The sequence below is a fragment of the Pteronotus mesoamericanus genome, unplaced genomic scaffold (assembly GCF_021234165.1).
Source record: "Pteronotus mesoamericanus isolate MK-2021 breed Mesoamerican mustached bat unplaced genomic scaffold, CSHL_Meso_final contig_27, whole genome shotgun sequence".
In the NCBI taxonomy this organism is placed as follows: Eukaryota; Metazoa; Chordata; class Mammalia; order Chiroptera; family Mormoopidae; genus Pteronotus; species Pteronotus mesoamericanus.
Window position 1 is genome coordinate 3,542,193 of NW_026555115.1, and position 25,098 is coordinate 3,567,290.

At 34.2% G+C, this 25,098-nt stretch overlaps 1 protein-coding gene across 1 annotated transcript in view; it reads left to right on the forward strand.

The window, feature by feature from the left end:
* DPP10 (dipeptidyl peptidase like 10) overlaps window positions 1-25,098 on the forward strand; it is a 715,542-nt gene that overhangs the window by 593,384 nt on the left and 97,060 nt on the right. The window contains exons 8-9 of the mRNA XM_054574986.1: window positions 8,314-8,434; window positions 18,661-18,815. Of these exons, the coding sequence (XP_054430961.1) occupies window positions 8,314-8,434; window positions 18,661-18,815 (276 nt within the window). The remainder of the gene's footprint in view (window positions 1-8,313; window positions 8,435-18,660; window positions 18,816-25,098) is intronic.

The window sequence follows — 25,098 nt, forward strand, 5'->3', positions numbered from 1 at the left end:
GAACATGAAAGTCCCAGTTCCTTTAGATCCTTGATGACACCTTTTATTGGCTCTCATTTTCATTTCAGCTATTCTAAGTGTAAAACTAAAATATTCTGAAAATTTGTCTACTTTACCAAAAGAATCCAAGTAATATTAATAAAAATAAGGAATTTTTATTTATAAGTTTATACTTAAATGATTTAAAGAATTGTTCAAAATATTTTCTATATTGAAATGTAGCACATTGCTGAAGGAGGAAACTTTTACTTCAACTTCAATTGAAGCAGATCCATTAATAGAATATGGCTTAAATATTTCAATCTTTTTTGCATTTATTAAAATTTTTAAATGTTTTGCAACATCTTATATATATAATGGAGTTCAAGATGGCTAATTCTTACACTTCTGATAAAAACAATTATATGCAAAAATATGGTTTAATATTTTCATATAATGAAACTCCCTTATTCATTGGAACATGATAACATCTGTCCCTAATAATGACTTTAAGTCATAGCAAATGTCTCTTTTTGTCATGTATTTCCAAAATAATATCACATTAAACTCACTTTAATAACAAATGTTTAGTTAATTTAAATTTTTGAAGAACTTGATAAGCTACTGTGATTACAAATTAAAATCCGTTTTTGGTAAAGTAAAAGGAAAAAGTTCCGCACATATTTTGGAACTGGTGTTGGATCAGAGAGTATGATGAAGTTGGAATATGGCAGATGGGCCAAAAGATGCCAAGGATATGGTTATCTGAATGTTCAAAGTCTATAGCAGCAGGGCAAAATATAATAACTGCATATGATTTTGAAGAGTGAGAAACTAGTTTTAAAAACCACAATGATTGATTCTGGAGAGTGAGACTTAAAAGGATTCAAGTAAAATATACTAAAACATTGGCATTTGAATGTATAAACATTTTAAACATAAGCAGAAAGTCATAAGTTAGGAATAGTAACTCCATTTTGACTGTTATATCCCTATTAAGAAGAATATTTGAATTATTCTCCTGTACACAGTCCCCCAATTCACCTTCTGTTCTTTTATTGCCACCAATTATATTCCTAACCACTCACTTGCTCATAAACAATGTAAAGCTGTCAATTACTGAAAAATGGGGTTCAAACTGTTTGGTCTAAGGTTCATGCTGCAATATGGTTTAGCACCATCTTAACTTTGACAATAACCATAGACATATTGAGATATATGTAAATTGTATTTGTTTCTGTATCTAACAGGTCTCCTATTGTTTCCATAGCTGTTCAATTGTTGCTTTAGCTCATTCTTTTCCCTCACCTGGAGTTTCTTCCTCTTTAGCTTTATAAATCTACAGAATACTTCTTGTCCCTTATGACACAATTTAGATTCAGTTCCCCTGTCTTGACTCCTATCACTTATGGCTAAGTCCTGTAATGTGAGTTCCCATTCCTCCCACTGGATTTTAGAAGCTACCCTACTGTCTTTCACATGAAATTATAACCTAATTGAAGGTAGGGACTACACATTAAAAATCTTTACAGCCCAGGTACACATTTAGCAGAGTACATTTTAACAAGAAATCGAAAATTGGCTTTTAAAGCTTTGGGAAAATAAATAAATATATATATATATATATATATATTTCATTTTTGGAATATACACATGCAAAAAACAAAGGGGAGTGGTTGGGGAATGCGTGAACAAAGTGAAGGTATTGTGATAAGTTTTCACAGTAACAGATTGCTGGAATTTGTGGAGTCTTCACATTGTAAAGTATAAAAATGTCGAATCACTGTATGGTGCACACAAAACTAATATGGCTAATAGAGTGTATACCAATGATACATATTTTTTTTTAAAGTTAAAGAAAATAAACTTATTTCACTCAAAGTTAGTAAATCTCAACTGGGGGCGATATTGCCTCTCCCCTCTCAGGGAACATTAGGTAATGTCTGGAGACATTTTTGGTTGTCACACTGAGGAAAAAGGCTGCTACCCACATCAATTCTGCAGAAGCAAGGAGCCCTGCTAATCGTCCTACAAGGTCAGGGCAGTCCTCCACAACAAAGAGACATCCACCCTAAATGTTAATAGTGTACAGGTTAAAAAACCCTACTCTAAGTTACAAAAACACTCTTTACATTTGTTTCAAATTTAAAAAAATAACAACTAATGTTTATGTAACCCACATATGAAACTAATTTCTGCATACCTCTCATCATTTTTATTACCACTGAAATGAATATTGGTACTTATTTATAAATATGCTAATTTGTATAATTTACATACAAGCATAAATGTGATCAAGTCTTTTTAGAATATTTTATACTTAATGTATTTTCCCAGTCTTTTCTGTTTGATTAGGATTTTTTTTTTTTTTTACTTCTGTCTCTCCCATTGGACATCCACCTTCCAAAACATATACCTATATTAAAAGACAAGCATATATTCTTCCCTAGTTATAATTTCTTCATATATATTGTATAAATATAATGACTGTAGGTTCCTCATGTTTTTGTATCTACTTATAAATTACCAATGAGCTGCCACTGCCAGAGACAAACGTCTTTTCAATTCCTAACTAGCAACCCTCTCCTTTTTGGCAGACTAGAACTCATCTAACAAAGAAAATGAGAAGACTAGTTTCCAAGGGAGTCTTGAAAATGTACATTTCAGGCTTCTAATGTCCCACAGTAATAAAAGACTGTAGAAAGCAGTGTGGAATTTCCTCAAAAGGCTGAAAATGGAACTGCCTTTTGATCCAGTGATTCCCCTGCTGGGACTATACCCTGAGAACACCAAAACGCCAATACAAAAGAACCTATGCACCCCAATGTTCATAGCAGCACAATTGACAATAGCCAAGTGTTGGAAGCAACCTAAATGCCCATCAGTAGATGATCGGATCAGAAAAGTGATGGTACATATACACAATGGAATACTACGCAGCAGAAGGGAAAAAAGAACTACTAAATTTCGCGACAGCATGGATGAAACTGGAGAGCATCATGCTAAGCGAAATAAGCCAGGGGGCGAAAGACAATTACCATATGGTCTCACCTATAAGCGGAACTTAACCAACAATACAAAGATGCAAGGAAAATAAGACCAGCAACACTGAAAGGAAAAGAAATCAACAGAGACAAGAGGGAAGGAAGGAGGGGGGGAAAGGAAGGGAAGGGGAAAGTCAAGGAACATATAGCAAGGACTCATGGACAAAACCAAAGGGGAAGAGCTGAGGGAGGGAAGGTAGGAGGGAGCAAGGGAAAGAGGTGGGGGGAAGGCAGAGACAAATGTATTTAAAAAGTAAATAAATTAATTAAAAAAAAAAGAAAAAATTAAAATAAAATTAAAAAAAAAATGACACAAGAAAAAAAAAAGACTGTAGAGGGCAGGCAATGCACTCGAGTGCTAGTAGACAATATCCAATGTCTATCTGTTGGTGAGACTATTGCTAGAATAATTTTTGTATTACTATTGTCATTGTCTGGTGCACAAAAATGAGTTCACATTGAAATTATTTTTTTCACTTTGTGTCTTTTGTCACTTGACAATATCTCAATGAAATGTCTCAAAGTCAGCTCACATGGCATTAGTTTATTCTCCTTAAAGCTTAAATGTTATCACATAAAGTGAAGGAGTCATAATCCATCCAGCCATTTATTTTAATGAATTTTCACTTTGACTCTTCTTCTTGGTCATCATTAATACTGCTGAAATAAATATCATACTCTTCATCATTCTCTATATATTGGTACTTAATTTCTCTATGAGACAAGTTCCCAAGTTTGGGATTGCTGATGAGATAGAATGTTTTGTTTTCAGTTGCTGTATTACTTTTCCATATGGCCCAAGCACTTTATAATTTTACTATCAACATAAGAAAGCACCCCTTTCACCAGTTCTCTGCCAGTGACATGTTACCTGGGATAGTCCTTTCATTTTAATGTTTTCCCCCATAAAACAAGTCACAGTAGAATGTAACCTAAATACTATCTCAACTCAACTGTAACTTTACAGATTCTCTATCATTACAATGTATGGGGATTTTTGAATAATATCAATTTTAAAATGTAAAATTATTATGAAAATCACTTAAATCCTTAAAGATGGAATAGCTTTTCATTAATATTTAAGCTAAAATAGATACAATATTTGATTATATTTTCATTTTGCTGGTTTTTTTTTCTTTTAAGCGAGCTAAAAGCTTGGAAGAGTCTGCAATGTTTTTATTAGGTATTATCTCTGGTTGAATCAGTCACAGTAGGCTAATTTATATTGTGATTACTCTCAAACTCAAAATCTTAATGAATTTTAACATCAAGTGTACCTTTATTGCTATATGTCCATTACAAGTTGGCTGGGTTGGAGAGAGTTTGCTCCACGGCTGTTTACCACCATCTGAAGCATTGCTGGAGGTTGCAGCAGGGGGAGAGAAGGCAGAAAATTTAAAATTAGCTCTGAAAAACTTCTTTCCAGCAATGACATATATTGCGTCCAATCACTCAGTGATTAGCAATATTGACTAACACATTTATTAGAATGATTTCTTGGAACATTTATTACACATTTCTCAACCTGTCACAGTTTAGCATATAGTATTTCAGTTGTCTCCCTGTTCCTTTAGCAGTTTTGAATTATTCTGTAAGTGTGTTAACATCGTTAGTTTTGAAAAAAAAATAGATAGTTGGCTTGCTTTATGGATTAGATAGTTAAATGGTCAAATAGCTAGTCATTTGTATTTGTTATACTGCTCAGGTGGCTCATAATCAAAATATTATGATGGTTTAATCAGTAACATTAAAATAAATGGCGTCAGTGTTTGTCATATTTTCAATGTGATTGAAAACTAGCTGCAGCCCTTGATGATTGTCACTTGGATGGAGTTTAATTTCATCAGAACACACACATAGTACCTGAGAATATTTGCAGCTCTTGCATTGCTAAAGTAGTATTTAGAGTTTGTGATTGTTATTTGAAACTATATAATTCATGGAAAAACTTCAGTAATTGAAAGGGGTTAGGATATTATAAATGTACATTTTCATGAAGGCAGCAAAAAATTTTTGTCCACAGAAAAATGATCTTTTGTACAATCTCTGGTATTGCAGCTTTGAGGAAATGGCATTAAAATTCTGATTCCATATTGCGTGTTCTTTTACATTGAAGCAGATGTCAGTTTCATATGGATTCTGAATATCATCTAATCTGTTCTTCAAATATAAATGTAATTACTGGTCAATGATTTTGGATAATTTATACATCTGATGAAATCGTGGAGGTTTTCTTAATTATTTTGACTTAGAGTTTGTTCCCTTCAGAAAGAGGATTTGGAAAAATATTACTTTGAATTAAGTCACTTCTATTCCTAATAATAGCCATGTGGGCTTAAGTAGCCTGGCTGCAGCTTGTCATTACTCCCAAGTCCCAATGAGACGCTTCAGTTCCAAAAAGGAGATTCCCTCCAAGTAAAGAATACTTTGTGTGACTATTTCATATATTGTTTGTGAAAGGAAAATAGAGGTGGTATGCCAAAAATATAAAACTTAAGATTTAGATGGCTAGAGTAAAGTTAATATCTTTTTTGGTTATGAGGGATTGTGAAAGTCTAGTATAAACTTTCATCCAGTTTTAAGACACCTGAGATATAGTTCTTAAAATTTGCCTTAAGTGTGACACATATGCTTTCAATAATAAGCTTATTTCCTATTTTCTATTATCACTTGAAAACTTCTTAAATAAACTGAAAGCAGTAAATATTATTTGTTAATACCTCTTCTCCTCCTTCACCGAGCACTGTCACTAATTCACTAATACTGGTACTATTCTGCTACTACTCCTAATCAATAATTTACACACAACATAATATATAGTACTAGTCAGTAGTTCGGGATAATTTACATATTGGCTGAAGCCATAGAGATTTGTTTTGATTTAGGGTTTGTAATCTCAGTAAAGTTTAGGATTTTAATCCACAGTAGCCTGCATGACTTCAGCTTTGTTTCTAGTAATATCCTCATGTGAAGTATGTTCTATATTTATCGCCTCACTCATTTTTCAAGAGACGTCTAAGGTATGAGTGAGACATGGACATTTATTAAAGGAGAAGACTAGATTTACAAAGCTTAAAAAAATTATTCAAGTCACTGATATTTTAAATTTAGGCTGTCTGATTATGAAGCCCACACTTTTAAATACCCTGATGTATATTTCTTTCTTCCCTCCCTGCCAAATTATTTTTTTTCTATTAGCATTCTCACCTGTAATATAAATGTCAGGTAGTGTTAGAATGTTTAATTAAATACTCTAATTGTTAAATGCTTGCCAAATCACCAGAATCAAAATAGAATATCAATGTAATTTTCTGCATATTAACATTGTTTCATCACTGTTCACACCATAATTATAAATCTAGGATCTCATAATTAATTAGACAATTATTTCAGAAGTTCTTGTGTTTGCTGTGTTTGCTCTTGTGTTATGGTCCTATAGTGTTCTGGAATACATGGGCACTAGTCCAGCTTTCACATTCTTAGTAGAATGTTCAATTGAAATAATAATTTGGCTTATAATGGACAATATTATATTTCCTCCAACATGTGGATGAAACATGGTTCTATGAAGGGTATACTATCACATAGGCCAACAGTTTAAAATGCTTATCATTAAAACTATTTTAAAGTGGGTTATAAATAATTTTATACTGTTGGACCTGTTGTTGCTGCTGATATTATTTTGGAAGACTCTGTGATGTGTTCAAATTAAAATTCTTTCTTGAGCCCTCAGGCACAAGATAATTATTACTCCTATGCTTTTTGGGAAAGAATTTCTAGGAGAGATTAGGGCATAGTGAGGTGTGCTTGCTTATCAATTAAAAGGATCTTTGCTTTCCTTTCCTTTCATTGGTGTATTTTTGTGTTGAGCTAGATAGAATCAGAGAGATTCTGTAAAAGTTATTTCATTGATCACAAGATGAATTTTTATGTAAGTAAAGCCCAAAACTTAAGCTTTTCAGTCAGTCAGTTGCTTGGCTGTCACTGAAATGGTATCTGGTATATCTAACAGTCTCAAGTATGCAAAATGTTATCTCAAACCCAAGCGAATTTTGAAGAGGTTATTAAATGGAAAATTGTTAAAAATGTGGATTTAAAAGTTTCAATACTGAGAAATGTGATTTCTAAAGATAATTTGATATTGATATGATGGAGAAACAGCCATTAATAATTAAAAGCAATACTGCAAATAATGCTGGTATGAACATTGGGGTGCATAGGTTCTTTTGAATTGGTGTTTCAGGATTATTAGGGTATAATCCCAGTGATGGAATCACTGGATCAAAAGGCAGTTCCATTTTTAGTTTTCTGAGGAAATTTCATACTGTTCTCCACAGTGGCTGCACCAGTCTGCATTCTTACCAACAGCGCACTAGGGTTCCCTTTTCTCCACAACTCCACCAGCACTTGTTTATTGATTTGTTAATGATGGTCATTCTGACCTGTGTGAAGTGATATCTCATTGTGGTTTTAATTTGCATCTCTCCTATGGTTAGTGATGTTGAGCATGTGTCTGTGAGCCCTCTGTATGTCCTCCTTGGAGAAGTGTCTTTCCAGGTTCTTTGCCCATTTTCTAATTGGATTGTTTGTCTTCCTGGAGTGGAGTCCTGTGAGTTCTTTACATATTTTGGAAATCAAACCCTTTTTGGAAGTATCATCTGCAGCATTATTTACAATAGCAAAATGCTGGAAACAGCCTAAGTGCCCATCAGTAAATGAATGGATAAAGAACCCTGTGGTACATTTACACAATAGAATACTACACACAGAAAGAAAGCAGGAACTCCTACCCTTTATGACAGCATGGAGAGTATTATGCTAAGTGAAGTAAGCCAGGTGGTAAAAGACAAATACCATATGATCTCACCTATAAGTGAAACCTAATCAACAAAACAAACAAGTGAGCAAACTAGAACCAGAGACATGGAAATAAAGAACACACTGACAATGAACAGAGGGGAGAAGAGAGGAGGATAATGGGGGAAAGTAGGAGAAGGGGCAAGTCAAGGAACACGCATAGAAGACCCACGGGCATGGACAGTGAGGTGGGGATTGGCTGTGGGAGCAGTGGGGCCATGGGTGGGGCAGGGGAAAGCAATGGGGAAAAATGTGGGGCAGTTGTAATTGAACAACAATAAAAAAGTACAAATGTATGCATTAAAGAGAAATTGATAGCTGGCAAATAAAACACTCAGCTCTTTAACTATTGTCCTATAATAAGAAAGTTTTTAAAAGGTTTCCTAATGTGTTGGGTCTTTGGCTTATGTGTTTTACATGTTTCCTGATCCAGATTTATATTTTTGAAAACAATATCTACTATCAACCTGATATAAAGAGCAGTTCATTGCGACTGACATCTTCTGGGAAAGAAGGAATTATTTTTAATGGGATTGCTGACTGGTTATATGAAGGTGAGTTGAATAGATTCAGTTTCAAAAGAACACAAATGACCTATTGGAATACAGTATCTCTAAGAAAAATCTTTTCATTTCAGAACAATACAATACAGCACTATTTCTTTGCATTTCCTCTCAAAATATCCTTCATGCTTTCATATCTTTGCATGTACTCATAATTTGATTGGTTGTGATTTATATCTACTTATATGATTCTGCATTTGAGAATATATGTGTGTGTGTATATGTGTATGTGTATGTGTGTGTATATATATATACACACACACTTATGAAAGTGAATGATTACCTTATAGCACTCAGGAATTAGATGTTGAATTTTTCTGACTCTGGAAAAGAAGAAACAAAAACCTCTACTGCTCAATAAAGCCACTTGATTTTAATCATTCCTGTTAAGAATGTTCTGTCACATTTTGAAAACCATTGCATAAGGAGGAAAATAAAACCTACCTAAAGAGCTCTTTGCAATAACTATTGAATTATGTTTTAATAATAACTGAGAATATAAAAAGGAATCAGATGGTGAAAACCTCTATCCAGTTTGATTATGTACCAATTGTTAGCTGAGTGATAGGTACCAATTTCCTGGGGAAGACTCAAAGCTTGAGTTTAATACCTAAGTTTAAGACTCTGAAACTGATTTTGGCAAAATATGTCAAGATTTAAACTGAGTTAGTCTATTTTATTAGAAATATTAGGCTAAGTATCACCCAGAAAAATACATTTTCTGAAGCAACATTGGCAAATGCAATTTCTTTACTTCAGGGTCAATATTTTTAATTCTGTTAAAAAAAGTAAATTATTTAGCTCATTTATTTCTTCATTTGTTCTCTCACTTAATAGATATCATTTAAGACCTTGTATGTTCTAAGAACTTTTCTGGGTTTGAGATACATCAGGGAACAAAATAAAGTACTCCCAGAACCCTACATTAAGAGACAAATTTTGCTGGGTGGAACTATTTTATTTAGAAAGAAATGGTGTAGTCCTTGATATTTATATGTGTATGTTTGCATGTGTATTTATATCTGTAGTATATATTTGTGTATATGCCAGTATCAAATAATCAAAGCTTTGAGAGGCCACAGTTTTATCCCAAGGAGTAGCTACTGTGAAAATAACTATTATTATGCTATGAAATTTTAAAAAATTGAAAAATCAAAATAGATAGGGTTCTTTGGTTGAAAATGTCAGATGCTAATTCTGGCTTTCTTATTTCAAAAGATAAATTATTTGAAAGGCCTGGGGGTGGCCCAGGGAGTTGAAGAAACAAGTGGAGAATACATATAAAACCTGGATATTTCTGGTAAACTAGGTAGCCAGGACTAACCATATCTTACCTACAGGAGCTAAATAAGATATGCCCTTTATCTTTAAAATTGCTGGACTGTGTGAGATCCTGACAGATGAAAAAAATAGACCAATTCAGTGTTTTAAGTAGTCAAATCATAGTAAACACAGAATTCTATGAAAGAACATAGGAGAGAACCTTAGCTCATTCTTGGGGATTTGCAGCTATTTCCTAAAGGGGAAACCTCTAAGCTGAGCCTGAAAGATTAAATGGGACACATAAGAGGAAACTAGGAAGAAAAATTTAAGCAAGAGTTAAAAGCTTGCAAAAACACAGTAGGGTTAAACAATATAGCGAATGCCTTGGGAACTAAAATCTGCTTGTTATTACTGAAGCATGATATTTGAGGAAAAGAAAGCAACAGGAAAGAAGGTATAGTGACCCTAAAAATACTCTGGGATTTCAATTATTTTTTTGCTAGTAAATGGGAGAACTAGTAAAACTTTTTAAGAAAAGGAGTATTAATATTAGTTCTTTCATATAAATAGATCATTTGGCTACAATATGAAGCTGTGATTGAATAGCAGAAAGAACAAGTTAGTACCTATAAGGTGTTTTTTACTTTTTATTTTTTATTGTTTATTCTATTATAGTTGTCCCAATTTTTTTCCCTTTTGTTCCCCTCCACCCAGTCCACCCCTCTAGCCCACAGTCAATCCCCTCTCCATTGTCATTCATATATATTCTTTGACTAGTTCCTTCTCCTTCCTCCACCATTCCCCTCCTCTCTACCTCTCCTACCATTCTACAGCTATCAGTCTGTCCCAAGTTTCCATGACTCTGGTTCTATTTTTCTTGTTAGTTTATTTTGTTCAATTGATTCCCATTATAAATGAGGTCATATGCTATGACCTCATGGTTCCATCCATGCTTCCACAAAAGTTTTTATATTCTATCAAGAGATAATGAGCAAAGGGACTATGGTGAAAGTAGGAAGAAGGAGGGAAGATTCTAAAAGTGATGAGCCAGTAAAATAGAATAGATCTTTGTGGTTAAATGGTTAGGGAAAATGGAAGACAAGGATAATTATTTGGCTTCTGGTTTGGGTCACTAGTAAAGAGTGGTAACAAAATTAGTGAGCAGACATTCATTAGGAGTAGTGGACTTCAGAAAAGAAAACAATAGTTTAGCAGGCATGTTGGTGCTTCACAGTGCGCTGTCATGCTACATTGTGTGACAAAATGTGATCCTTAACATCAAAGAATTTTTAAGTCAAATGGGGGTATACTCAATGTAAACTGTACTGACTTGACCAATGATCAAGATGACTTAGGCATCTGTCCTTTAGGGAAGGCTTCATATAGTTTATGGTATTACATTTTAAAGACATTTGTAAAGAGAGAAAGACAATTATCTGAAAAATTAGGTTTTTTCTTGATTAGGAAATGAAAATTTTTATATTTGGGCTATGAGTGGACATTGTGTTAGGGGATAGTCAGGACAAACAGGTAACAGAAACCTTTGTGATGATATTTGTAGGTCTGGCACATTCCAAAGGGGAAGTGGAAAAACTATTTTTTTCCCTTCAAATTAAATTCTATCCTTTGGGCTTTTATGTTTTAGGTATACTAGGGTACTCTAGATGTGCTATGTGATTTAATCCCTGCCTTACTAATATATCTAATCACTTACTGAAGAAACCCAGATCATGGAGGATAGACAACTTGGACCAAACCTCAGAACTCATGAGAAGCAGAGCTGGCACTTGAATGTGAATCTTCAAAGCCAGTGGATAGTCCTAGTCAGCTATAGCTGTCACAGTGCGGTGCCTTTCATTGTTCCCTAAAGGATGACTTACATTATGCACCTAAGATGTTAGATTTCATTAATCCCTTTCCTCAGGCAAAGACTCTGAACCCTACTCTTCATGGAATTAAGTCGATTCTTTATTTCCATGAAAAGGGACCCTACCACAGGAATCAATGTTAAGGTGTGGTAGAGGGATTTAGGAATATATTTTAGAGCCTCATATTCCTATGTCATTGATTTTCCCTCAACATTTTACCTGCCATCACAACCTATACTTCAAGAGTCCCACACATACATTAATCTCCCATTATTATTTTGCTTGTCCAGTGTGCCAAGGGCACCCAGAATCCAGTGCTTCTCTTTTCCCTTAAAGTACTCACTGAAACACAGATTTCTGCTAGGAATGCATCTGATTTCAACAGTATGTGTGTGATAATCTAGTGTGGAAATTTCCCTTTTGTTATTTTATAGAACTCAATTACAAGCTGAATTAGTATGTGTGGGAGACTCAAGAAGTAATATATAGCATTTCAACTTACTTTTTTAATTGAAATTTGTCTTCTTTAAATGTCATAGAAGAAGAAAGAAACTTAGATAAGGAATCACATAAAAAGATAATAAAATGTTTTTATGGAAAACTTTAAAGGCATAACTAAATCTTTTTAGGACCTAGCCAATCTGTATGCATACCTATTGTTGCCAATCACAATAATTAATGTCGAGTCTTTACAAGTGCTATTTTAAAGCCTTTTCCCCCTTATTTTTAGTATTATTTGATTTTTAATAGAAGTAAAACAAATAAAATATAATGTATTTTTTAAGAGTTAGTGCAGCTCATGGACAAAGACAATGGCAGGGAGGATTGAACGTGGGAGGTGGAGGTGGGTACGGCAGGAGAATAATGCAGGAAAACAGGGGACAACTGTAATTGAAAAATAATTTAAAAATTAAAAAAAGAAAAGAAAATTTACAAAAAGAGTTAGTGAGGTTCAGAAGAAAAATAAAGAATTATGCTCAAAATGAAATATCATTTTCAATATAATTTCCACAAAGCACATCTAATGTTATTTATATAAATTAGTGTATTTAACATGGAATCTTAACTAAATGAAGTATCAGATTAGTATTTTGTTAAAAAATGTAAAATTCACAGTTGCCAAGTTTACAACTTTAAAATTTTCCATAATATTGAATATATTAAATAGAAACAAAAAATGACTGACACTTTCAATTTTTTAAGCATATAAAATAATAGAACTAATGTGCTTAAATTATTTATATTTAAGCTTATTAAAATATCCCTCATATTTTTAAGGAATTATTCTTTGAAATTAAGTCCAACAGTTATTGAGCACATTTATCTGTCAAGCCTTATCTGAGAGGAATGCAATGAAGAATAAGGGTTTCTATGTTTTGTGTACTTCCAATGTATTGGAGTGAAAAACTATGTTATTATAATGGAACACGGTAAACAGAAGTATAAATAGAACTACATATCAGCATACTAAATAAAAGTATAAAGAGAATTAAGTCTGATGACGTAGGGAAATATAGGTAGCTTCACAGAAGAAATGAGCATTGCACTGAGCTTTAAGAATGACAAGACAAACAACTGAGAGAAAGAAATTACAAAAAAAAATATCTTTATCAACAAAATGGGATTATTACATTTTTATTTTTTGATGAGCAAAATGGAAAGTGCCCATTTTCACTGTATATTTTGCCTTCTCTTGGACACAGAAAGTCATATTCATTTATTCGCTAATTCAACAAAGATTTATCGGACACTTACTAAATTCCAGTAAAACTGGACTGTGACAGGTAAACAAAAAAAATTAGAAATGCACCCATGGATGTCAGAGGAAAGAATAATGGACATTGCTGGGTCCTTGGAGGGCAAACAAGCTAAAGACACCAAAGTTACTGTTGGATTTGCTACCAGAACTTGACAAGAGCAAAATCAGTCAATTGGTTTATCAAAAGCAAGTTTTCAGTGGATGGAGGTATAAATAGGCAGTGAGAAAGTTATGAATATAAAAAATTCTTTTTAAGAAAGGAGACAGTGAGATACTGAAAATTAAAGAAAAATAATCAACCACAGATCCATAGAACTAGCAATAAGATCCTCAGGAAATCCTATCTGTCGAAGTTAATAAGGGACAAATGTATAAAGTCAGCTTACTTTTCAGAACACAATGGTTGTCTATCAGTTTTCTGTAAATGCTTTGTGTTCAGGCTGTATTTTAAAGTGTCTGTGTTATGACATGTGTTGAAAATTCCCATCTGCTTTGCAGTGATATTTTGCAAATCTGTGTAAGAAAGATAGTGAGGAGCCCAACCTACATTGAAATGGAATGGAATGCAATTTTTAAAAATACTTTATTTATAAGTAATATAATATAATCAGCATAGGAAGTTTCAGACCATGAGTAAAATTTGTGATTTATCCAATAAGGGAATAATATTTAAAGTTCATTTTAAATATTATTTTATTCATACCCTTTCCATTTTACTTTTGTTTCTGTACCTGAAGGAAGTCAAATAATTGTTTATTTGTATTACCCTACTATTTTAACATCGTTGTGAGGAACACCTTTAATCACAGATTACTCCAAATAAATAAGAGTAGATAATGCAGAATTTCAAATGAATGATGCTCTCAAATCTGGGCCATTCTAATTCTTGAGAAGTATTTGTGCACACATACTACAGCACCCAGGATGGAACCCTCTTTGTTTGTTAGAAACCCTAAGCGTTGATTTTGGATAACTGGTTTTTGTGTATCTTCAAGTCCCATAAGACTTAGAGTTTACACTCAATTGACATTTAACTTTTATTTCATGTGGATGACTCATGTCTTCTCATTTGAATTGTAAGTAACTTGTATGAATTAGGTTAAGATCACATATGGAAAAAATGGCATATTCAAAATAGTATTCAAAGTTTTATCTGTGAAGAAGTGCACTTCTTAAATAGGAGGGGTATGCAGCACCTTGTAGTTAACAATGTTTTAGCCATTGGCACCAGAGGTGGAAGGGGAGGCACCTATTACTAGAACCTACAAAGAGAAAACTCTGCAGTTTTCACAGTACTAAGATCAGTGAGTTTTGGTTGAGAGACCCAGCCAGGCCCACATGATTTTAATAGGTGGGCGCCAAATAATAAATAACATGTACTAACTTTCTTCTTTTATTTGATTTGTCTAGTTTTATGTTGGCCATATCCAACAAAAAGTCAGAAACCATGGGAATATTCTTATTTTTTAAATAAGAACTTTATGTCCCAAAAAGAGGAGCACACAAGACCCCTTCTGCTATTGTTTCATTGTAGAGTGATATCAGCCCCTTTATATATATACCTGTTTGAAATGTATAACTACAGCCAACATTTCCACTTTTTACATAAGGTTTTGGGGGAAATGTTCCAATTAAGAAAATAAATAAGCATATTATGTGACCTTAATTGGTAATCATATATTTCTTCATTTTTTTCCTTTACCTTCTGCCAACATTTTGACGAGACAGATTATTTACCTGGTGGATCAAACTAAAACTTTATTTCTCCAAATTGTATCCCTTTGTTTCTTTTTTCTTAACAAGGATGCTACAATATCATTTTTCTATTGAAATGGACATTGGAATATAGAAATGTGAAATTGGAAAGTGAGATGGAATTGAACAAAGGAATATTTGTGAATTTGCTAAGTTCCAAATACAGTCTCCCTTGGCCTCTTTGTAAAGGAAAGACACATTCTCTTCCTTGCAGATGAGAGTGATTATCAGGCCCAGATCAGTGACTATGTTTTCTGTTGGTTCATTTTTTCTCAGTCATATTGAGCCCAAAATGGTCAGGAGGAAACTTCAGCTTCCATTTCAAAGAAACATAATTACAACTATATTCTCTCTAGGAGATAATCCTCCTGTAGGCGTTAGAACTTCTAAACCCACCACCACCATTTGTTTATAATGATGATGAAAAACCAAAATGTATGCAGTGGGTTATTGATGTGACAATGAAAGTAAATACTATATTTCTACCACTTAGTTCCTGGCTATGCAGTAGGGACATTTGCATGCTATAAGATGACTATAAGGTCATCTATAAGGTCGTTGTCAAAAAAAATTGCCAAAACCCAGATAGATCATGCTATGTCACTTTTCTAACAAGCCAGGTACATCTAGCCAATGGGAAACCTGATGGGAACAATGAATTCCATGGGTCTGAACCCATTGCCCTTCTTTTTGCTATAACATGTTTCTTGTTTGGAAGTGACATAGTGTGGGTTATCATAGTAACAGATAGGTTATTATGTAAGTCCATGAATAGCAGTGCTGATAGTGCTGTAGGTGGCAAAGGCATAGGCATACCTAGAATACATGCCTATGTCAATAATGAGAAAATGCTACCTTTCCTGATGGAAGGATTCCCATATAAGCCACCTGCCACTAGGTAGTCAGTTGAAACTGCTGGTAAATTATGCCATATCAACAGTTTAGTGACAGCCACTATTACTGGCAGGTAACATTGGGAGCCAGAGACAAGCTGATGTGCACTTGCTGGTCACATTGTTCATCGGATTATTGAGCGCACCTTCTGCTATGCATGTGTTCTGGTCATTAAACAGAACACTTATGTCTTCATATTTTTACATTTTTACCTCTTCTGATAAGTCTGTGCACTTATTTTTTCCCTAAACTCTTTTCACTGGTTTTCTAATGCTACTCTTCTTAGATCGCTGATCAGGAGGCCATTTATTAGTATTGTTCATAAGTTAGGGATTCACACTTCAAGCAAAGTCTCTTTCCACACACAGTTCACACACAGTTCAAAAGGCTGCCACCTCAGAAGATTTATGTTTCTTGTAGTAGGCTTGTAATCCATGACTGAATCAGATAGTAGTACACTGCCTATCCAATGGCAGCGTGTTTCCAGCACATCATGCAAACCTGCTCATACACAAGACCCGCATTTTTTCCTCCTCTGCCACCTTGTGTTAGAAACATATCTTGAGGCATAGACGTGAGATAAGGAGAGAAGATAAAGCTGCAGATATAATGCCACGGGCATTGACTAATGTGTTCTGAGCCAATCCCATTTGTACCACTTCTATTTTATAGTGGAATGTTCTTGCTTGTGTTTAGTTTTATGGTGTGAATCAGATAACTATCAGCTCATGATGGGCAGTTTGGGTTGCATAGTCACTTTCTCTCCATGGTCAGGCTAATTGCTTCTGCCAGAGCCCAACAGAGAGCTGTTTTAGAAATAGAGACTATTTATCGGCACAGGAGAAATTAGCCTTTCTGTGAAGCTTTTAATGCCTGTGCTTTGCTTATCATATGGTGAGTGTCGAAAGCTCCATAGCATTTCTATTTGCCATGGATACTTGCATTGCCATTGTGTCTGCTGGGTCATATAGTAAACGTGGTAGGGGAGGATGTGCCATGGCCTTGACCTGTAATATAGCCCTCTCTTGCTCAAATTCTACCCAAACTGGCCACTTTACAGTTTACCTGGGAAATAGAACAAGCCAGCACATGTGAATGTGGTTTGTATTTTCTTCAAAACCTGTAATTCAGTCCCTCTTTACTTTTGCATAAGTACAGCTCCAACCAATTTTCAATCACTTTAGAAGAGATATCCCAGTATATCCCAGTCTACTAGATTTCTAACTGTTCTCTAAGGGTGCAGACTCTTAGACTTTACAGGGATTCTTCTTCTACTCCACCTCAATGCCTTCATACAGAGGTTGCCTCTGTCAACAAAAAGAGTCGTGGGAATTTTGAGGTTCACAATCTTCAGCCATAAAATTAGACACATGTAGCAGTATTACACTATGAAATGTGGTATTTATGAGACTGACCCAAAAAGCATAATGCACATATTTACACAAGCATCCTGATCCTATGTGTCAGGGTCTTAACACTTCTCCACCAATATCTCTGTCTTTAAAAAACAAGTACAATTGAGCCCCTGATTTGTGTTGCATTTTGCAACCCTTACTATGATCTCTTGTACCTCAGCCATATCTGCCCTACAAGTACAGAAGGGAGGGATTCCTTCAAAGGTGTCTGAATGACTTTTTACTTATTCCTAATTTTGCAGTAATGGTATTAATTTTTGTTTTTTCCTGTGTAATCTCTCTTACATAATAAGAACAGTGTATACTTCACAATCTTTACAGTTGCCACTGTTGTAGCAACTAAATGTCACAACCACTTGTGCTCGCAATGCCTTACCTCTCTATTTGCATTTCATTGCATGCCATTACCAGTGAAATTGATTACTCATGGTTCTACCCCTTGCTATGAATTATCTATGCTCCAGCCCCCAGAAAGGTTATTATTAAATAAAATAATATAGATATAGTTATAGAGATGGATATATCTCCAACTTAATCTCAAAAATATCATTTTGAAGTTCTGTTTCCTGAGTCTCTTTTGGTACTAAACATTGTATCAATCAGGGTCCCAAAAGGAAATGAGTGGCACTTCCAATAATTTGAAGAGTATTTATGTACAAAGAGGCCATTTACAAAGTTGAAATTGTAGGGGAAATATAAAGAATAGAGCTAAAATATGGACTAGTAGCAGCCTATGGCCATAGATATGAACCATTAACAGATATAAAAGGAGAACACTGTGGAGAGGTGGTTGCATTGACAAGAATAGTGACATCATTTAAAGCATACAGCAATACTAACTGCAAATATGAATAAATGATGACATAAATATGTTTTTTTGCCATACTTCAGTCTTCGATTACTGTTCTCATTCTTTTCACTCTGATAGTGCTTTCATTTCTGTTCATATTCCTGACAACCCATGATACCCAGACTTCCTTCCTTCCTTCCTTTTTTCTTTCCTTCCTTCCTTCCTTCCTTCCTTCCTTCCTTCCTTCCTTCCTTCCTTCCTTCCTTCCTTCCTTCCTTTGTATCTGCTTTTCCTAGGATTAAAGGAGTAAATCAGAAATAAAGAATACTTCATGAAATTGATAAAAATCAAACACACTGTATATTATATATACATATATATATCTGTAAAATGGATATTTCAAGGACAGATGTATGTGGGTCACTGAGCCCACATCTCTACAGTGGATTTCAAATAACACTCATTTATTCTAGAAGAACTTCTGCATTCTCACATCGCCCACTGGTGGTCACCAGATGGAGAAAGGCTTGCCTTCCTGATGATAAATGATTCATTGGTGCCTAATATGGTAATTCCTCGCTTTACTGGAGCATTGTATCCCAAAGGAAAGCAGTATCCATATCCGAAGGTAAGTAACATGGTGGTGCTAGGTCTTTGCCCTTCTCTCTGCACCAGTGACTTGACTGATCATGTTTTTGGCTCATGAACAAGTTGTCTTCGGAGAATAAAAGAAGCTCCCCATGTCCACAGATTCATCATTTTAGAGTTCATAGCGGTCTATACAGAATGTTACGGTAGGAGGAGATAAAAACAGTTCAGGGTGTGGGAACTTTTACTTTGCTGCAATTCTTTTCCCTTGGTGCTTTCATTCTTGTTTTCCCTCCCCTCCCCTCATGAAAGATGGTAAGAAGAGAGAGGACACCATACTGATGCCAGGGCAAGGGCTTCTTCTCCAAGGTATATTCTGTGAGAGGTCAATAGGTATGATAAGAGAAAAAAGAGCCATGGTCAAATACATTGGAAATGCTTAGTTGAAAAAATCTAGCTTCTTTCAGATGATTTCTTAGAGCACTTAATGTACTATATGTTAATGTGTCTTATAAATCTCCTGTAAAAAGTAGACTAAGCATAAAGAATTTTCAGAAGCATAAAGAATCACCAATAAAGAATAGACTAAGCATAAAGGATTTATTAGTATTAACTTCAGTACCGTTTTGGCAGAGCAGACTCTGGAACATACTTTATAAAATGCTGGGGTAGAGTCATGGCTAAGCATAGCTAGGCTAGGTGGAACTGTTTACTGAGTGAAGCAAATATGGAAATCCTGCCCAGAGAGCATAACTGTTTTCAAATGCTCTGTGAGGCTTCTGGAGCAGGTTCCACAAACACCTGGACTGCGTTGATTTTTCTAGTATACACTAGGTTTAAATTTAAGATCTCTTTATTAAAGTTTATTTTCCCCACATTTGTATAAGAAAGAAAAAGCCCCATGAGTGACATCCTCTATGCATTAATCATGTAAAGATATCTTATTGCAAAAATTTTAAATTCCACTTTACACATTTTAGTTCTTAATTAGAGAAGACATGGCTGCGGATTTCATTTAGAAACTATTTTTAAGCCATTTCTTTAGTAAGGTATGTTTTGTATTTCCAAGCACAATAGATTATACTTTTCAATTTGTGCATTATATTAACTGGGCAAAGTACTGAAAAATAATCTATCACACATATTAATTTATACCTGCAGTGAAGGTGTAGTCAGAGTGGGAGTGACTTCCCTTATTTTCCTATCATCTGCCAGATTCAAGTTTTCCATGGTCAGGGGATAAAAAAAAACAAAACTGAAATATGGAGAGTGGGGAATAAGAAGAGTGTTTCCTCAGGGAGATTCTGTACTGTTTTTTTCTCTCCATCCTGTCTTCCTTCCATAGGGTGTAGCATTAAATAGCTGAGTGACACCTCAGGAGGACAGCAAGAATGAGAGGGACCAGATCCCAGAATTTTGAAACATTATTTTTAGGGTCTTCTCTGGACATGGATTGGAAGTCATATATATTCAGCGCTCTTCAGGAGAAAACAGCAATGTGACCTAACAACAAAATTAATGTAATCATTAAGAGATTCTTATTGTACTCCAACAGGAGTGCTTGCAAATTTTCCAGTTATAGATTTAGCCATGTTTCATCACTGACAGTTTGTGCCTGTACAGCATACTTGCACCTGCTTTTTTCCAGAGAAAAACTGAGAGGACATTATTCTCAATACATTATTAATTCTCACACCATCTGATTTGCTTATTACAATGAAATATCATCTGATAATTTAGATATACAGTGAACAACTAGAGGCATGTTGTGAAAAGTTTATGTCAGTACATGAGATATTCACATAGAACTGTCCATTTTGTGCCCTGTCAAAGAGAATAAAATTGACTTCTGAGAAGGGAAAACTTTTTGTAATTAATTTTCCCAATAAAAGTGGGGATTTTAAGAATCACACATAAGAGCTCTATGCAATAGCTGCGTATTCAAATTTCCTTCTCAGTTATGGACCTTTCGTGCTTGAACTTGGACATTCGTAGGCTTCTCAATTTTAACAAGACTGATGCAAACAAATGAACAAAGAGAAGCATCTGAGGAAATTAAAATATCAGCAGTAATTCAGAAGTTATGGGGTCAACAGACCTAAACACTTTATTATTATTTAATTAGTTATTTAATATTTTTAATAGTAAAGTTAAGCCTAAAATGATAGTTTGTTTATTAATTGTATAAATCATGTATGCTAATAATATTCTTTATGTTTTCAGAGAGATTTTTCATGTTTTTTCTTCTTTTAATCTTTTTTACAGTTGGCTCTATTTTACAAATAAACAAACTGAGAGTTTAAAAGGCTAAGTCCTTTGATTAAAGTCACATTTTAAGAATAGTGATATAAGTCAAATGTATTGATTTTGTCCTTCTCTATAAAACTACCAGAGGTCAACCTATCACAGAAGACATACCTGGAATGAAATATCCCCTTGTCAAGTTAACATACATGCGGAGCTTTTGCTCCATTTACTATTCTTAACTTAGCTGTGTTCAGGGTGAAGCAAAAGTAGGTTTACTTTTGCGAGTATGCAAATCGCAGGGTTGATTCTTGTACCATTATTTATTAATTATTGTTTTATTTTTCATATGAACAACTAACTATAACCTACTTTTGCCCTATCCAGTGCGGGTAGTGTTCTTAGAAAACCTCACACATGCCATACATAGATATTTATATGACCATATAATAATAAGTGATATCTAGACTACATGATGGATGTAATTAATACATGAGGAAGGTCCTGAGTGTATGTTAATGACTACCACTTACAGTTATTAAAAATGAACAGATATTCTAGTGACCAAACCTGAGAGGAAGAACCCCAAGTCCTCAAGTGGTTGTCAGTAGGAATAGCTTCATAGGTAATTAATCCAGCAAGAATCAAAGAAACTAGGTGTGGAATTTTTTCCTTGTTATCATACTAACTGTCAGTATTATGTGGGGTGTATTACTTGAATTTTCAAAGACTCATTTTCTACTCTGGTTTTTAAAGAACTGTTTTTTTTTCACTAACAAATATCTTATTTTGATTTGCTCTTACTTATGCAATAAACTTTCAAAAGTGGTACTTCAGACATTGAAGTAATGCCTAGAGTTCACACTAAATTGTGCTTCACATTAAACTAGATTAAAATGAGTGCAGAAAATACCCAATGTAGTCAGATTTACTAATGAAATACTTACACTAAACATGTATTTGTATTTTACTTAATTCAGCATGATTCAGAACTCGTAAAGTACTCTTCATTAGCAATTCAGCACAAAGGAAATGTGCAGTTCTATTTCAGTAACCTCAGGTTAATGTTCTTAATTAAAACATTATCTCGTTTAATGACAACTTAGTTGCCAGTAAAATAAGGTTAATTATTATTGAGGCTTGTATTTCAGAATCATAGAGGAAAGATTCTGTGAATTTGCAGTCTTTGTCACAAATATAACTATAAAAAGCACGTAGATAAACTCCTCTAATTTCCAACCTATTGAAACAATTCAAATATTAAAAGATATAGATGAACTTGCAATGTGTGCTTAATTTCTAAACTCCATGGATTAAAAAATCTGATTAAGATTATAAAATGCTAAAGAGGTGAATTTTAGAAACAGCCTGATGTTTGGCTTGCATCTAAAATTGGTCATGTATGTATCCAACTTTTTGATTTGTTTTCATATAGAAGCTAATTGAGACATAATTGATTCTGTGAAAGTAAAAGCTTACAGTGCTAAGGACATGAAAAGACTGCCTTAACATGTGGTAATAACCATGTATGTCTCTGACAAAATATGTCCTAAAATTACATAACGTTGATAAGAACTCACAAAGAGATCAAATTTAATTTAAATTCTTCTTTCTTTAATCAGTTTATTGAAAGAAAAATATATAAACATAGTTTTTCACTAACCAGAAAAGTTGGTGTCTTAATAAAAACTATTTTTTTAAATTCACTACTATATACTCTTTTAGGTACTTTTATAAATCATTTTTTGTTAGTTCATATAACAAAACACTGAGACATCTTTATCTACAGAAAAGAAATCTACTTGTAGCTCAAAACTTCTGACTTGTGACATATTCTCAGAGATTTGTCTTATTTTTGATAATCAAATAACATAACCCTTGAGGACCTTTAACGTCTTGTCCATGGTCCATCTCCAGTAAATAATAGTCAAAGTTCTCTCACTCACAGATAGAGCTAAACCATTCCTCAAAATGTGGTTCTTTCACCAGTGGCCTCAGCCTCATTTGGGGATTATTTAGAAAAGCAAATTTCCTTTGCCCCTTTGAGGCTGAGAAATGCTGGAGGATGGGCCTCAGCAGCCAGTGGTCAAACAAGCCCTTCAGGCTCACTGGTGATTCAGAAACAGGTTAACCTTGGATAACCACTAAACTGTTATATACATATGTGGGTTTTGATAGTATTCACAGATAACTATAATCAATATGCAAATTTTGGTAAAAACACTGATATTTATGTATTGATATGTATATATCAGTGTTTTATTAAAATTCACATACTGGTTATAGTTTTGTGAATCTTGCTAAAACATAGCTTTCTTAGGCCCACCCTGAGATTCTGATTCTGGATCTGAATATAGGTCTGGGTGGGGCCCACAAATTTGAGTTTCTAAGGTTCCAGAGGATACTGATTGATGCTCTTGGTTAGAGAACAACACATTGAATAGAGCTACTACATACTATGTCCCAGCTCTAAATTTTAACATACCTGGTCAAGCTAGTGAGATGGTTAGATTAAAAATATATGGATAAAGCCACTATATTCAGGGAGGAAAATTTCAATTGAAAAAATCAAAAGTGATGTGAAAGACAGCTGCTAAGTGTGGTAGAACAGTAAATTGCACAAGATCTTTCCAGGCACTGGAGGATTTTAGAGCAGTGATTCAGCTTTATAAAGTCTGACAGAGGAGATTTCTTTGTGATCCAGGTTCATACTTTACCTTCCAGGAGGCCCTTTACTATAAGAACCATTTTCATAATCTCTTCTAATAGTCAATAGTCACTGCATTTCTGTAGTGACAGCATTTCTTGACTTCTTTTTTTTTTGACTCAAAACTTCAGACCTGTGTTTGAAACACTCCCACATATGCACTAATCATTTTTCTTTATAAGCTTTTTTTTAAAAGCAATTTAAGATTCACAACAAAATTGAGAGGATAGAAGATATTTGCCATAAAGCTCCAGCTCCCCACATTTATAGCCTTTCCGATTATCAGCATCCCCTACAAGAACTGTGCATTTGGTTCAACTTGATGAAGCACTATTGACACATGATAATGAACCAACATCCATAGTTTACATTATGGTTCATTTTTGGTGGTGTACATTCTGTGGGTTTTGGACAAATGTATAATGACATATACCCTTCTTCATGGTAACATACAGAGTGTTTTTACTATCCTGCGTATTCTCTTATTTCACTTATTCACCCTTCTTCCCTTCCTTTCTTGCTAATTATTACTAATAACCTAAGAAAATGGTGCTTGAGCTATTACTGACCATTGATGGGATCAGCTATATTGCTTCTTGTTCTGATTTAACTCTGGGTTTTATTGATGACAGTTCCTTTAACATGGATTTTTCTTTGTCACCATTAAATCAGTTTTATTGTTCTTTTTAGATTTTGTCAGGTCTTTGAATTCAACTCACTTATAATTTAATTTCCTTGCTCTCTGTATAGCTCATATGCTCTGCCACACCACAATGGTACAACACTTTAAACCACAGTTGGTAATGATTCTGTTAAACATTTATTCACAAAAACATTATTTCATTCATTCATTCAACATGCTTGAGATATGTTGGTGAAAGTTCCCATTTCTGCCCACTAAGAGTTGTGAGTATGCTCAGAAAAACTTTGATGGCCATTGCCTGAAACTGAACTCAAGCAAAACTACAGTAGTTAATAGCATCTTGGGTTTAAACACTGCTTTCCTCAGTTGTTGTATTTCACCTCTCACAGTTTGTGTAGCTTCTTCATTTTCATCTGGAAGTGGTTCTAATTATATCTTAGTATTGCAGTAGGAACATTTAATGAGATAATTTATGTAATGTTTAATAGATATTATTAACCAGAAACATAGTAACTGCTAAAAAACTAGTTGTTATTATACATATAATTTAATTTAATTATTAAACTTAAATTTCATGTTCTTACCACTGTCTCTCTACTCATGCTAGGCACTGAATGAGGGCCTGCTCATGGCCCACCTCCTAAGGGTCACTAACACTCCATCTAGTGTTCATAAATTTAAAGTAAGACCTAGGATGATTAATGCATGGAATAATTAGGTACTGTGGAA